The following is a 15,998-nucleotide window of genomic DNA, read 5'->3' as shown; positions in this document are numbered from 1 at the left end:
TTTGTGTATAGCAGGATCTAGTGCTGGGTCTAGCAACGACCGTAATTTCTAAGTATGGATGACTGTAAGAGATTTTTCATGATATGCAAGAATCATAATGTGATATGCAATGAATACTACTATAACTTATTGCATACCTCCATAAGGGAAGGAAAAGCTAGGCTTACTGTTAGAGGTCAGAGAAAATAAATATAAGCTTAATTTTTAAAAATTCAAGTTCATTAATTTTACTGCTGCGTTTTATTGAATCTTTTAAGTCAGAGGGGTTTTATATGATGTTTTATATAATTTGTTTATAAAAACAATTTATTGTGTTATTTTGCTTAAGTACTTTGTTTTATTTATATGTTTTGCACTATTGAGTACCTTTGTGGTCTGCCCCGAGTCCCTTTGGGGAGATGGTGGCGGGATATAAATAAAGTATTGTTGTTGTTGTTGTTGTTGTTGTTATTATTATTATTATTGGTAACTAGCTCTCACCTGCCATGCATTGTTGTGGCCCCGTCTTTGTATATGTGTTTTGTGTATGTATATGTGTGTGTATATATTTGTGTATAAGTGTATATATGTGTGTTTGTGTTTATATATGTGGTTTTGCACATGTGTTATAATGTATTTTTCATTTCTTGGCTTTTAAAGTCTCTTCTAATGTGTTTTTCAATGTTTTTATGAGTGATGGTCACGTTAACCTAATAGGTTTATTATGTCCAAATTTGGTGTCAATTCATCCAGTGGTTTTTGAGTTATGTTAATCCCACAAATGAACATCACATTTTATTTATATAGAAGTTAAAGGTTTTCCCCTGACATTAAGTCCAGTTGTGTCTGACTCTGGGGGTTGGTGCTCATCTCCATTTCTAAGCCAAAGAGCCAGCATTGTCCGCAGACACCTCCAAGGTCATGTGGTTGGCATGACTGCATGGAGCACCCTTACCTTCCCGCCTGAGCAGTACCTATTGATCCCCTTACATTTGCATGTTTTCGAACTGCTAGGTTGGCAGAAGCTGGGGCTAACAGCAGGAGCTCACCCCGCTCCCCGGATTCTAACCTGCGACCTCATGGTCAACAAGCTCAGCAGCTCAGCGCTTTAACCCACTGCGCTACCGGAGGCTCCTTACTATTATATGAACCCACAAACTCAAGATGAACTGGTGGAGGGGGGATGGGGGGACTCTCCCATTTAGGATAGAAAGAATGACTGTTATTAAATAAGTACAAGGAGCAATAACCAATGTAAGGATTGCTTCCCCATACTGCAAGAAAAGGAGCTTCCTCTAAAAAAGGAGACAATGCCTATGTTTGAAAAGGGGTTTGAATTGTGAGAACAGATGATGGGGTAACAACATCGTGCAGAATGGGATTTCAATGGGGAATTTGAAAGGAACGGAAACGTTCAGAAGGTAACTTGCGAAAAATCCCTGTTTTCAAGTTGTTTTCAAGCAACACAAAAGAAAATCTAATCCAAGCTGGAGAATCAGAGTAACAGACGGGGAAAACCCAGACATTTTGGAGAATGCCTGGTTGTTAAAACCTGGTCGTGGAACCAAGCGTTTACACAGAGATACCCAATGATATCTCAATTGATATCTGAGTGCAATAATGAATAATACAGATGACAATTGGAATGGCTCCTGGCATATTTTTCGGATTCTGTGATTTTAACTAATTGTTTTAATTGATATGTCTTCATTATGTAATTTTAATGTATACTAGCCGTCCCCTGCCACGTGTTACTGTGGCCCAGTTTGGTGATCTAGAAAATAAAGTAATGAGAAAGTGTTGGTTTCTAATATATGTAATTTCTCTATGCTTGTGAGTAAACAGTTCGTATGGGTCATAATTCTCGTTAATTGTAGGTGAACTGCAAATCCCAGTAACTACAACTCCCAAACATCATGGTCTATTTCCCCCAAACTCCATCTGTGTTCATATTTGGGCATATTGAGTATTCCTGTCAAGTTTGGTCCAGATCCATCATTGTTTGAGTCCACAGTGCTCTCTGGATGTAGGTGAACTACAACTCCCAAAGTCAAGGTCAATGCCCACCAAATCCTTCTAGTGTTTTCTGTTGGTCATGGGAGTTCTGTGTGCCACGTTTAGTTCAATTCCATCATTGGTGGAATTCAGAATGCTCTTTGATTGTAGGTGAACTATAAATCCCAGCAACTACAATTCCCAAATGACAAAATCAATTTTTTTGAGTGATGGTCACTCCTTGGGTTAGTAGGTATCTTGTGGCCAAATTTGGTGTCCATTCGCCCAGTTATTTTTGCGTTATGTTAATCCCACAAACGAACATTACATTTTTATTTATATAGATGTTGTATTTGTTCAAGGCATCAAATTGTGCCTTTGTTGTGAGCCGCCATTAGTGTGAAGGGTGGGATATAAATAAATAAACAAATAAACAAATAAATGCCTCTGTTGTGTTTCTATTTCAACTGTCCCCTCTATACTGCAGGTTGACAGTTATTCGGTTCACTTTGCAGGCGTCGAGTTATGAAATGCATCTTTTTCAGCGGAGAGCTTGGCATTTACTAGCAAGTGCACAGGTAGTGTTTGACTTGGGTACATACCCTAAATTTATAAGAAGTACTCCTTCTCAAGTCTTTTAAAGTGCAAGAAAGTTCATCTCCATTGTACCCTGCTTGAAAACCATAATCCTGTAAAAAAGAGGAAAAAAGAAAAAATCATTTTTAACAGCATGACACAAGTTTGCATTGCACCACAAAACAGGTCTACTAGAATATTACAAATTTCTCAGAAATTGCTATTTAATGGACAGATAATATGTCACAGAGCCCCCTCTCTCCAAGTTTTAATTAATTCTTTAAAACAAAGCCCTTACTTTAGCAAAACAAAGCATTATTCCACTGTGTGTGTGTTTAAAAATAGAAGTGGGGATTTCTGATTTTGCAATGCAAAATTGGCCCCAATCCATTGAAATCTCCCATGCTCGCAACAGATATTACTGGGTCAGATGATACATTGTTTTGACTATAAAGAAGTTTTGAAGTTTATTTATTTATTTAAAACTTTTGTATCCCGGTCTTCTCTACCTCCATAGAAGGACTCATACTGGCTAACAGCAAGGATTCAATGCTAACAATACAATCTAAAATATCATACATCGACAATAAATTAAAATACATATAGACGAAAATAAATAAAAGCCAGTTTGTCAAGATAAAATCATGTCCCACTCAGTCCGCATATGTGGTCGATAACTTCAGTCAATTGCCAGTCTCCGCCATCATTCTGGGAATGCCTCGTTCCACACCAGGATTTCACTAGCTTCCTGAATGTCAGGAGGGAGGGGGCAGATCTGATCTCAATCAGGAGAAAATTCCATAGCCGGGGGGCCACCACAGAAAAGGCCGTGTCTCTCGTCCCCACCGGACGCAATTGCGAGTGTATGGGACCGAGAGCACGGCCCTTCCAGAAGATCTTAACAGCATTGTTGGTTCATAGAGAGGAATACGTTAGGATAGGTAAACTGGACAGGAACTGTATAGGGTTTTACTAGCTTCTTGTGGGTTTTTTCGGGCTATAGAGCCATGTTCTAGAGGCATTTCTCCTGACGTTTCGCCTGTATCTATGGCAAGCATCCTCAGAGGTAGTGAGGTCTGTTGGAATTAGGACAATGGGTTTATATATCTGTGGAATGGCTGGGGTGGGGCAAAGAGCTCTTCTCTGCTGGAGCTAGGTGTGAATGTTTCAACTGACCACCTTCATTAGCATTTGATGGCCTGCCTGAGCCTGGGAAAATCTCTTGCTGAGAGGTGTTAAGATGTGCCTGGTTGTTTCCTCTCTGTTGTTTTGCTGTTGTAATTTTAGAGTTTTTTAATACTGGTAGCCAGATTTTGTTCATTTTCATGGTCTCTTCCTTTCTGTTGAAATTGTCCACATGCTTGTGGATTTCAATGGGTTTGGGGTATTTGTAGGTTTTGGGTTTTGTAGGTTAAAACCAGCACTTTGAATTATACTTGGAAGCTAATTGGCAGCCAGTGAAGCTGGCACAACAAAGGAGTTGTGCGCTCCCTGTACTCCGCTTCTGTTAGTAGCCTGGCTGCCAAGTGTTGGACTAGGTGCAGCTTCCGGGCAGTCTTCATAGGCAACCCCACATAAGAGAGCATTGCAGTAGTCTATACGGGATGTAACCAGAGCGTGGACCACAGTGGCCAAGTCAGACTTCCCAAGGTACGGGCACAGCTGGTGCACAAGCTTTAACTGTGCAAAAGCTCCCCTGGCTACCGCCAAGACCTGGGGTTCCAGGCTCAGCGATGAGTCCAGGATCACTCCCAAGCTGCGAACCTGCGTCTTCAGGGGGAGTGTAGCCCCGTCAAGCACAGGCTGTAACCCTATGCCCTGTTCGGCCTATGTATGTTTACTCCAGTATGTCTGGTCACTCCAGTTCTAGCTGTTTACTACCCTTCGTTTCCCCTCCACTTCTGAATGTTCAGCAACAACAACAACCTGATATGAAATTGTTCCTGGAAGAATCAGGGAGAGTTGCCTTCCCACTCTCCACTGGGGTGCTTGAATAGCACAACACATAATTATTCACCAGGCAACGCTCAAATCTACACCAGAGAGCAGCTGCTACTTTCAAGCTCTTTTTTCCAATCCTCAACTCATGTTTCCTAAGTTATAAATATCAGAAAAACTTACCGAACCCTCCTCTTCCATTTCTAAAGTGTACGTCAGTGAGTCATCTGAAGACAAACCGCTCGGAGGGCTCCATTTAAGGGATAGCCAGGTCACTCCGGATTCGGACAGCCGAGGGGCCGAAGGCGGCGGAGGAACGATTCCTACTGTGTAACACACTAACGTCTCACTGAATGCGCTACAAGTACGAGAAAAGGCAAAAGTTTAACTGCTAGGCCGAGCCACAGAAGTCTGAAGAAACAATAACCATATCAAGCATGTTTACCTCATTCCAATGTCATTTTTGGCTGCCAGCCTGAATGAATATTTTGTAGAAGGGGTCAGCTTGGTTATTTTGTGTTGCTTCTGATGGCCGTAGTAGCATTCCTTGAATGCGCTGCTCTTCCCCTTTTGAAATAATAATAACAATAATATTAATTAAACTTTACTTCTAGTTTGCCCTCTCTCCCCTGAATGAATCAGGACGGTTTACACATAAAAAGGCAAACATCCAATGCCTCAAAATGCAGATGCAGTTAGACAAATAGCCTGGACCCAAACCATTTAGGGCTTTATATTTATTTATTTGTTTGTTTGTTTGTTTGTTTAAAACATTTAGATTCCACCCTTCTCACCCCGAAGAGGACTCAGGGCAGAGCACAGCATATATATGGCAAACAATCAATGCCAGGACACAAATTCATATACGCATACATAAACATTAAAAACAATTATCAAAATATTAAAATACACCATTTAAAACCGTTCTAGTCATCCACGTCAAATCTAATTGGCCTGGTAATCTTTCCTATTGCTGCTTTATTGCCCTGTTTTTACCATCCTTCTGAAGGACAGGAGGGAGGGGGCTGACCTGATCTCACCAGGAAGGGAGTTCCATAGCTGGGGAGCAATCACTGAGAAGGCCCTGTCTCTCGTCCCCACCATTCGTGCCTGTCACAATGGCGGGATGGAAAGGAGGGCCTCCCCGGAGGAACTTTATCTCCACGATGGTTCATAGGGGACCCACAGGCTGAAAACCACTGTGCTAAAGGATCCTTCTCATAGACATAGTCAACCTGGGACTTTACAACTGGAAGTGGGAGACTTAGATCATAGAATTCTCCTCCCTTAAAAAAGTCCCTCTACATAGAAAATTCATGAAACTTAGGACAGATTTCCCCTTCTAAGAAATTTTGGTCAGCAAGAAATAAGTGGTAAATAGATGAATACAACACATATATTCAGTCCAACCTGATGATTTAAATACATTTTCTCCATAAAAAACAACTCAACTCACCTCATCCCATTCTAAAAGGTAGTTAGTCACTTTGGAGCCATTATCATTGGAGGACTAAAACAAGAAAACATAAGAAAAGATTTATTTTTTCCACTTGCTATTCAAGCTCCTTTTCCTTGCCATTTCAATACAATAGTCAGACTTACACATACATATTTCACCCATATATAGGTCCTGTTTTCAGATTTTTCAAACCATAAGGCTCACCCTGGCCTTCCACTCTGCCATGTTTCCAGAACAGGCATGGGGAAACTTCGGCCCTCCAAGTGTTTTGGACTTCGACTCCCACAATTCCTAACAGCCTATGGCTGTTAGGAATTGTGGGAGTTGAAGTCCAAAACACCTGGAGGGCTGAAGTTTGCCCATGCCTGTTCCAGACCTCGTTCATTAGAAATACTAACCATCTCATACCGCCTGCCTGTCAGCCAACATTATGATTAAATTAAGCCCTTTCTAACTTAATCAACGAAGGAGAAAGAACAGCTTCGCTCTTGACATCCATCATGAAGAGTAATGCCTCTGGTAGAAAAATTCCTTGTCCCACAGCACTTAATATGGAGTAGAATGGTAGGAAACAGATTTTTTAAATGTTCTGAAAGATTTAATTCCAAACCATTAGGATGGGCAACATTGGAATGTATCACACAGTTGTGGCTCTGTTGATACTGTGGGCAAGTGTCATCTGTACTACTTTTCACAGCCAATGGCAAAGGATGATCACAATATAGTCCAAAAATGTACAGATCACACCTGTCCTAATGGAATGAGGTGTTTGGGAGTTAAGCAAGGAAATCTTACAGATCAACAGTGTGCATTCTAGGTAAACCTTTATTTGTTTTGAGATCCGCTTATCCTGAACTGCCCAAAATTGGGAGGGCAGATATTTGTTTTTGGTTTTGGTGCTGAAAGATTTGTTTTCTTTCATCCCATTATGGGGGGGAGGGGGCTCCCCACCCAGGCTCTCCTTCCCAGCATGCGCTTTTGGGTGAGGTTTGCCTTACCTTCATCTGGGGAATCAAAGGGCTCCCTGGTTTGGGCTGAAGACCCGTAGTGTTTGCTGCCAGTGGCCTTGCTCCGCAACCCAAAGTGCCAGGGTCTGCAGCCGAGCACCAAGTAAGGAGCACTGCTTACTCGGCGCTCAGGGGCAGGCCCAGGGGCTTTGGCCCTATGCGCCTAGGCCTCCCAGGGCTTGCACCAGAGCACCAAGTAAGCAGCACTCCCTACTTGGCACTCAGGTGCAGGCCCTGGCGCTTTGGGTCTGTGTGCATGGCAATCGATCTGAAAAGCAGGCTTGGAGCTGGTACCCGCTCCTGCCTACCTTTTGTATCGAGTTTATTTTCGTTCCAGAAGGGGCCTTCCCGTTCTGTGCCATCCAAATGGATGGAACGAAACCAAAACATGAATCAAACAGAATGATACAGATACCGAGTCCATGACGACAGATATATATCCAGCTAGGGTTCCTTTTCTAATGACACAAAAACCAATCTGAGGTCATAGGAGCTTTGAATGATAATTAAAAACCCTTTTCTGTTATTCCTGGAAGCCTTGGCCTTTTGGTGTGTGTGTTTGTGTAGTTCCCCACTAGGATTTAAGAACTGTCATATTCCTGCCTACTTTGGAATTCCCCAAAAACGCTGAAACCTCCCACTTCTTTCTCAGTTTCAAACTTTGGTTTCAAACTTGCTGACACTGAACTATCCGACTAGTACAAAGGGCACAAATGATTATATTTAAGATGTAGCTTTTAACAAATCTAAAACCAGGTTCACAGAAACATTTTGCATAGGAGTTACCTTCCACTGTAGATTCAGGCTGTTTTTGGTTTTGTTGACAACTTTAGGTGCACCTGGAGGGTCTGGTTCACAACTCTCTGTAGTAAAACTTGCCAGTTCAGAAACCGTTTCCTTTGTGGAACTGCTTGAGGCTGAAACTCTGCATGATAAAAAAGTTGAAAAGCTATTCCAAATATACAATGAAATTGAGATATGAAAATGTAGAACAGGGTTAGTCATCATTGTATGGAGTCACAGTTTATGTACAGGACTAAAACTAGCCTATATCTCCACGTTTCAGTTCAGTCTCTACCCACCTCCCATTCTGCCACTACATTCCAGTGACCAGTCAAGAAAATGAATGAGACTGTGGACTGCCTATTTTATAAGTATCTTTACTGTTGCTCCCATGTATTTTTGCTGTCTCCATCAGGCTTGTAATGTAGGAGATGGTATATTATATTGCATTGACTTCAGTAAGATACAAAGTGCATGGATTTAGTCTCTTCCCTTCTGTTGTCCTCCGAGTGTAAGAGACTATCAAACCCCTGCTTGCTTACTTACTTACTTAAGCGATCCCTCGTTGTCTGAGTATGATGGCCTTCCAAGTGGAGCGTCTTGGCAGTGGATACGTAGGTGACAGTGCAGACCTATTCTTGATCTGCATGTTCTTCCACACGGTCTCAGTCAGGGTTGGCCTGATGCACCTTCCTCTTGGCACGTTTCTCCCTTTCACCTTCCATTCGTACTTCTTCAAATTCCACAGCACTGCTGGTCACAGCTGACCTCCAGCTAGAGTGCTCAAGAGCAGGGCTTCCCAGTTCTCTGCGTCTATGCCACAGTTTTTAAGGTCAACTTTAAGCCCATCTTCAAATCTCTTTTTCTGTCCACCAACATTCCATTTTCTGTTCTTGAGTGGGAGATGGTGATCAGGCATTCGGACAATGTTGACAGTCCAGCAGAGTTGATGGCGTGAGAGCATCACTTCAATGCTGGTAGTCTTTGCTTCTTCCAGCATGCTGACATTTGTCCACCTGTCTTCTTCCCAAGAGATCTGCAGGATTTTTCAAAGGTAACCCTGATGGAATCGTTCCAGGAGTTGAGTGTGACATTTGTAGACAGTCCACGCTTCACAGGTGTATAGCAGGATTGGAAGGACAATAGCTTTATAAACAAGTACCCTGGTCTCCCTACAGATGTCCCAATCCTCAAACACTTTCTGAAGACCCCACTGAAGTTGACTGGAATAATATAATAAGCTTTTCAAACTTGATGGGTTAACTTTTGCAGATTTGAGTAATACGTTATTTCTAGGCATCTCTAGAGCCTCGAATGCATCCATATGGTCATCTTCCACCAGAAGTTGGCCAGTTTCACATGTGACCCAAAACCAATGAATGTTGAGGGCTGACTATCATATCCATCTACTCTTGCCCTCCCTTGGACTGGGAGACTGGTAATTATGCAACTGGACTGGTATGCAGGCCCTGGGCTCAATCCTTAAGAATGAAGTAGCATTTATGTCTGTAAGGATTGCCAATTTTTATTTTTTTGTTATTTTTCATTTAGTATTAAGCTTATAGTAATTGTTATTCTATTTTCTTTGCTATGTCTTGTTTTGATGTAATATGTTTTTTGTTGGCATTGAAAGTTTGCCATATGTGTTGGAAACCACCCTTCGGGGAGATAGTGTGGTCTACAAATAACGTTATTGTTGTTGTTGTTCAATATAATATATAGCAAAAGAGCAGAGATCATGATTTACTGCATCACCCTGTTGCAATTTCAAGTGGTGTTTGTTCTCCAAGCTTACCTGACATGATAATCAGTTGCTGGTCTGAGATCGGGAATTGTAAAAGTTGTCTCTTCACCTCTGCAAACAGAAGGAACTTTTACTACACAGCAACAGAACATTTTTTTTTCAATAAAACCTTCCTCAAGCATGAACAGAAACCATCTACCTCCCACAACCTTTGCCCCTAACAAGCCCACAAAGTCAGTGAGGTGGTGCTGACCTAGATCTATATATTGGGACAGTCCACATCTGCTGGCAAAATGACTCTTCAAAATTTGGCCCTAGAAACCCAACACCGGAAACATCGCACAGACTGACTATGAAAATAGCTTTCTGTGTAAATGTAAGGGGAGAATAATCCTTATGGATATAATTCTCATCAGCTGTGTAGTTAAGAAATAAAACTTACGTGTAAACTGATTTAAACTTCCCATTTTTTCCACTGTTTGAGACTGCCACTTCAAATGTGAAAGTTGTAGGAGAGAGGGTCTGAGTTTCTTCATTTTGGGATACAACTGGGGGGCTCCAAGATACAAGGGCTGATCTGGCTTGAATTTCAGACACCTGGGGTTCAGGAGAAAAACAGTCACTTCCCAAAATACACAAGGCATTCATTTCCCACTAATACACTTTTGCATGCAAGTGCTACCTTTTCTTGCATTGCAAAGCTCCGCCTATTGCTTTACTTTAACAAACATTTAGAAAGGCTTAACTGCATTTGAATCCTGACTTAATCATAAAAAGCTTTATTCCACAAACACATACATGCCTTTTACATAGCAGTCCCTTTAATGGTTGACACTGTCTTTGAACAGTATGTTCGGTGTTCACACTAACTTAGGAAATTCTATAACCTTTCTTTGATTGTCACATCAGCCAATTTTAAAATAGGTATAGGTAAAAGTAAAGGTTTCCCCTGACATTAAGTCTAGTCGTGTCCAACTTTGGGGGGTGGTGCACATCTCCATTTCTAAGCCGAAGAACCGGCGTTGTCCATAGACACCTCCAAGGTTATGTGGCCAGCATGACGGCATGGAGGCTTTGCATCACTTGCTCAGCTTCAGTTGGCTCAATAAAGGAGAACCAGAGCTGCCCCACATCCGCAACCAACCTTACAAACCCTAATTGACCTCTCACCAGCAGCTTCATATAGACTGAATAGCATTTAAGAAAATAATAAAACCTGTAGGACATGACATCTATGGGTATGGGGCTGTTATTACTCACTATAATAGTATTTATTATATTACTCACTAGATGAATTGCCGCCAAATTTGGCCACAAGACACCTACTAACCCAAGGAGTGACCATCACTCAAAAAATTCATTTTGTCATTTGGGAGTTGTAGTTGCTGGGATTTATAGTTAACCTACAATCAAAGAGACTTCTGAACTCCACCAATGATGGAACTGAACCAAACATGGCATACAGGACTCCCATGACCAACAGAAAACACTAGAAGGGTTTGGTGGGCATTGACCTTGAGTATGGGAGTTGTAGTTCACCTACATCCAGAGAGCACTGTGGACTCAAACAATTATGGATCTGGACCAAAATGGGCACGAATATTCCATATGCCCAAATATGAACACAGATGGACTTTGGGGAAAATAGACATTGACATTTGGGAATTGCAGTTACTGGGATTTATAGTTCACCTACAATCAAAGAGCATTCTGACACCAGTGACAGAATTGGGGCAAACTTTCCACACAGAACCCCCATGACCAACAGAAAATACTTAAGGCCACCCAGTCCAACACCCTTCACCAGGACAAGAAAATGTAATCAAAGCCCTCCTGACAGAGCCATCCAGCCATTCATATAGATTGATATATATGATTGACACACACACACAGATATAGTATTATAGATTTGAAAAGGACCCATAAAGAAGGACAATGATATGTTGCATGTTCCAGAGTAGGCAAACCAGACAATCTCCACATCAACACTGACAGCAAGAAATACTGTTTACCCACAAGCATCAAGAAATTACATATATTAGAAACCAACATTTTCTCATTACTTTATTTTCCAGATCACCAGACTGGGTCACAGCAATGCATGGCAGGGGAAGGCTAGTAATATTAATATAATAATATTACCCACCATCACAACATAGTGCCTTCTACTCTCACTCCACGAGGCTGGTCCAGCAACAGATACTGGGGTATTTAGGAAGACCAACTAGTGTAACATTCGTTTTCCACCCAAAAGTATCATCAGTCAGGGCAGTGAAGGGCATTTCACTGCACAGACTTAACCTGAAAACAAGACACTTCCCTATCAGATGTACCAACCTAATTAATTGCTTACTAGATTTCAAGCGGTAACGTGGATAGTGGTCAAGCTTATGTGTGGCATGAAAGGCTTACTCAAGCATACTGGCCATGTCAAGGCCCAGCAACTGGAACTGATCACAGGAAACCAACCGGACAGAGCGCTGGACATTTCGTCAGACTCTGCAACAACCGTAGCATTAAGTTCTGAGCAATTACATGTTTTTGCTCCTCAAAAGCATCTGGCAAATTGGTCATAGCAGGCAACCTCATCCATTCTCTCCCCTATGAGCCCCTTTATGTCTTGAGATCTTCTTGGAAGACCTTCTCTATATCCCAAACCCCCAAAGGTACATTTGGTGAGAGTATGGAAGAAGCCTTATTCGGTGGCTGCTCCCAAACACTTGGGACTCCCTTCCTAGAGAGAATAAACAGTTGTCCTTCTTACTATCTTTTTGTAGGCAGATCAATATCTTTTTTTTTCAGCAGACGGTTGACAGCTGACCACTCAGAGGAAATGAGCTTGTCATGTGCTGTGCTGTTTATATTTGGTGTTCTTCCACTAAAGTTTCTAACTGCTTTAAGTATTATTGAGAGTTTCATTACATTATGAACTTTTGTACTATGTATGCTTGCTGATTTCAATGGCTTCTCTGTGTAACATACGGACAATTTCAACAGAAAGGAAGAAACCATGAAAATGAACAAAATCCGGCTACCAGTATTAAAAAACTCTAATATCATAAAAGTAAATAAAGAACAACACTCAAAAACAGGGGAACTCCAGACAAGAAACAATTAGGGACAGCTAATCACCTCTCAATAAAGGATTTCCCCAGGAAGTAAGAAGCCAGACCTTGAAACTGCTAACCCATTGAATGCTAATCAAAGTGGCCAATTGAAACATTCACACCTACCTCCAACAGACAATAGTTCTTTCTCCTACCCTGGAAATTATTCCACAGATATATAAACCACACTTGTCTAGTTTCTAACAGACCTCACAACCTCTGAGGATGCCTGCCATAGATGCAGGTGAAACGTCAGGAGAGAATGCTTCTGGAACATGGCCATGCAGTCTGATAAACTTACAATGCTTTTGTACAATCCTTTTTAGCACTTTATGTTTTAATTTTTTGTAAGACATTTTGAACCCAAAATTGAGGAAAAGATGGGATATGAATAAATAGAACCACCACTGTGGTCTCCACTGTTTGTCTTTCTTAACCTGATCCTTTCACTTGGAATAACTTTGTTGTATGGCATGCTGAATTGTGTGCGCATAATATGCCTTCTTTCTTTGGCAACTTTTTATTTAACAACCTTTTTGGTAATCACGGGCATCTTGTAACTTAAAAATATCAGGTTAACAGAAGCAAGCCCAAAATGTCGCATTTTGTTTTGCTATCGATACCTGGCTTAATGTTACAGTCTGCTCAGAGAAAAAGCACACTTCATTGATATCCACTTATTGGTTGCATCCAAGCTTAAAAGCCTTGTTTCTATTTGAATCCCACTGACTAAAAAGATAGAATCCAAGAGAAATTCTGGACCACCTTTTTGTGATAGAAGGCTGTCCTGGTTACATAACTATGACTCCCCTTCCCTCCCCCTTAAACATAGATTCAAAGCTCACAAGAATTTAAGCTTTGTGTCAAACCTTACAATGGTCATAATCAAGTATTTCAGGCATTGCAAATCGTGAATTGTTATCTTATGTTTGGGGGCAGAAGGTAGATATGGTTCAATAATATGTACAACTGGTTACTCCTTGCTGTCTCTCTGCAAGATACAGGATCTGAAACCACCATTCTCACACTACCTTGATAGGATCTGTATTATCAAGTTACATAGGGACATAGGTTTTTAAATCCTTGTGTGTTACTGTTTATATGTGAGTTATATTAATTGTATTGTTTTTGCTTATTGATTTTTGTTTTATTGATGTGTTGTTGGGCTTGGCCTCATGTAAGCTGCTCCGAGATGGTGACGGGGTATAAATAAAGTATTATTATTATTATTATTATTATTATTATTATTATTATTATTTTCTGCAGAGGCATTACAGCTACAAAGTCTCTCCTTGCCCTCAGATAATTCTGCTGAAAATATAGGAAACCCTTTATATTTTATCTAGGCACTGTAAACACTAATGGGGGCAAGAGCATTCTTAGAAAGTATGGAAATCATGCATCATATTTAAAGCATGATACTACTTACTGTAGGCTTACTGAAGCTTAAAAGCTCTTCAGATTTTCTAGATTCTGTGTCAGATTCTGAAAATAAAAACAACCTATGTTGAATAGAAGGACAACATGAACAAAAATCCCCATTAAAACATTTCTTATCTAACTGTGACCTGAACTATGAAGATTGCATTAGAAAAACAAGAGTACATCCTGTGCAAAGTTCATTGCTTTGGTTTGTTTTGACCACCGAATTTGCTAAGTATGCAAACTGAGCAGAAGGAACCTAACTGCCCAGACTTCCTTTTGCTTTGCATGGTGCCATCAAGCATTTGTGTGTCTCTTTGCTTTCTCTTTTGCTGATGCAATTTGATAATGCTAATGCATTGAAATGCCAACAGTAAGCTAGTCTCCCTACTTGATTATTTTGGAGACATAGCGAAAACTGTTTTGCTTTGCTTCCACCCAGAGAAGGTCTTTGAGAAATATTTATTTTTTTCATATTAGCTACCTCGCAAAGAATAAGCAAAAGTTTTCCACAAAGGGCTGCTGTTCACCTGGCTGTAAGACAGTTTAAGCTTTTGATCATTAAGGCTGAACAACAATAACATTTAATCAGAGGTAAACCCATGTAAAAATGAACAAATTCTGGCTACCAGTATTAAAAAAAACTCCAAGACAGTGAATAAAGAACAACACTAAAAAAAACAGGGGAATTCCAGACATGAAACAATCAGGGCCAGCTAATCACCTCTCAACAAAGAATTCCCCAGCAGAAAGCAGCCAGGCATTGAAGCTACAAGGCTATTCGATGCTAATCGAGGTGGTCAACTGCAACATTCACACTTGCCTCAAATAGACAAGAGTTCTTTCTCCCACCCTGGACATTCCACAGATATATAAACCCCACTTGCCTAGTTTCCAACAAACCTCACAACCTCTAAGGATGCCTGCCGTAGATGTGGGTGAAACGTCAGGAGAGAATGCTTCTGGAAAATGGTTATACAGCCCTGAAAACTCACAGCAACCCAATGATTCTGGCCATGAAAGCCTTTGACATCACAAACACATGTATCATATTTTCAGATAATTCCACGTTAGCTTTTCTAGTTCCCCAAAACTTAGGTCCCATCTACACAGACATATAATATAGTTTCGTAATATATTTCTTCACTCTATGACTGGCCAAACCAAAGCACATACATAATTTTGGCAATTGGGCTTAAGTGCTTAATTTGCTCCTTTGCTTTTGTTCAATCTAGCTGTAAAGTCTCACCTTCTAAAATGCCTGCTTTCCCAAATGTATCAAAAAGTCAACAGAGTTTGCAAGGAAGACAGCACTGAAGTGAAGGATTGTATTTTGCTGATTTCCAAAATGGTTTCCACGTACCTCCCATTTCTGAATCGCCTGATGGGACGGGGCTCCCCCTGGCTTTTCCTACTTGCTTCTGCTTGATTTGCCCTCCTGCTCCTTGTTGTCCCTTTCCTAATCCATTCTGGACATTGGTGCTGGAGGAATTGTTAACTTTATGAGGTGAGGAAGGAGGGCTGTTCATTTTATTATTTGTATGTCCACTCGCTTGTCGGTCTTTTAGCCTTTTCTTCAAATGCTCCTGCATTTTGAGAGTCCTTTCATCCCGCTGAACAAAATTCGTTCTGCCATGGGAACGGGACTCTAAAGAACCATCAACAAAAAGAAAGAGAGAGGAGTCAAATTACATGGAATTAAAATCGTATTTATAATCTTAACAAGCACACACACACACCAAAATTAAAACTTATCAAGATTTGGATTGATTAGAAATGTAACACAGAAACTGAATGGAGTTCTTCTGACAAACCACCAGTTTTTGGAAATTATTTTGTATCTTCAACAGAAGGGGGAAGGAAGGGGAAAATGAAAGCGAGAGAGAGGACTTGGAGAATTCCAATAATAATAATAATAATAATAATAATAATAATAATAATAATAATGCTTTATTTATACCCTGCCACCATCTCCCCAAGGGGACTCA

General features: G+C 40.8%; 1 protein-coding gene across 3 annotated transcripts in view; it reads right to left on the bottom strand.

The window, feature by feature from the left end:
* Nucleotides 1-15,998, bottom strand: part of LOC132762978 (fibronectin type-III domain-containing protein 3a-like) — a 78,482-nt gene that overhangs the window by 20,350 nt on the left and 42,134 nt on the right. For all 3 annotated transcript variants that reach the window (XM_060756261.2, XM_060756258.2, XM_060756260.2), the window contains 9 exons: nt 15,374-15,658; nt 14,018-14,073; nt 9,924-10,078; nt 9,533-9,592; nt 7,741-7,879; nt 5,945-5,998; nt 4,934-5,055; nt 4,672-4,846; nt 2,577-2,663 (listed from right to left, as the gene is read on the bottom strand). In XM_060756261.2, the coding sequence (XP_060612244.2) occupies nt 2,577-2,663; nt 4,672-4,846; nt 4,934-5,055; nt 5,945-5,998; nt 7,741-7,879; nt 9,533-9,592; nt 9,924-10,078; nt 14,018-14,073; nt 15,374-15,658 (1,133 nt within the window). The remainder of the gene's footprint in view (nt 1-2,576; nt 2,664-4,671; nt 4,847-4,933; nt 5,056-5,944; nt 5,999-7,740; nt 7,880-9,532; nt 9,593-9,923; nt 10,079-14,017; nt 14,074-15,373; nt 15,659-15,998) is intronic.

Source organism: Anolis sagrei, chromosome 10, assembly GCF_037176765.1.
Source record: "Anolis sagrei isolate rAnoSag1 chromosome 10, rAnoSag1.mat, whole genome shotgun sequence".
Taxonomy (NCBI): Eukaryota; Metazoa; Chordata; class Lepidosauria; order Squamata; family Dactyloidae; genus Anolis; species Anolis sagrei.
Note: the sequence above shows the minus strand (reverse complement) of the source record. Positions and strands in the feature narration are given on the sequence as shown.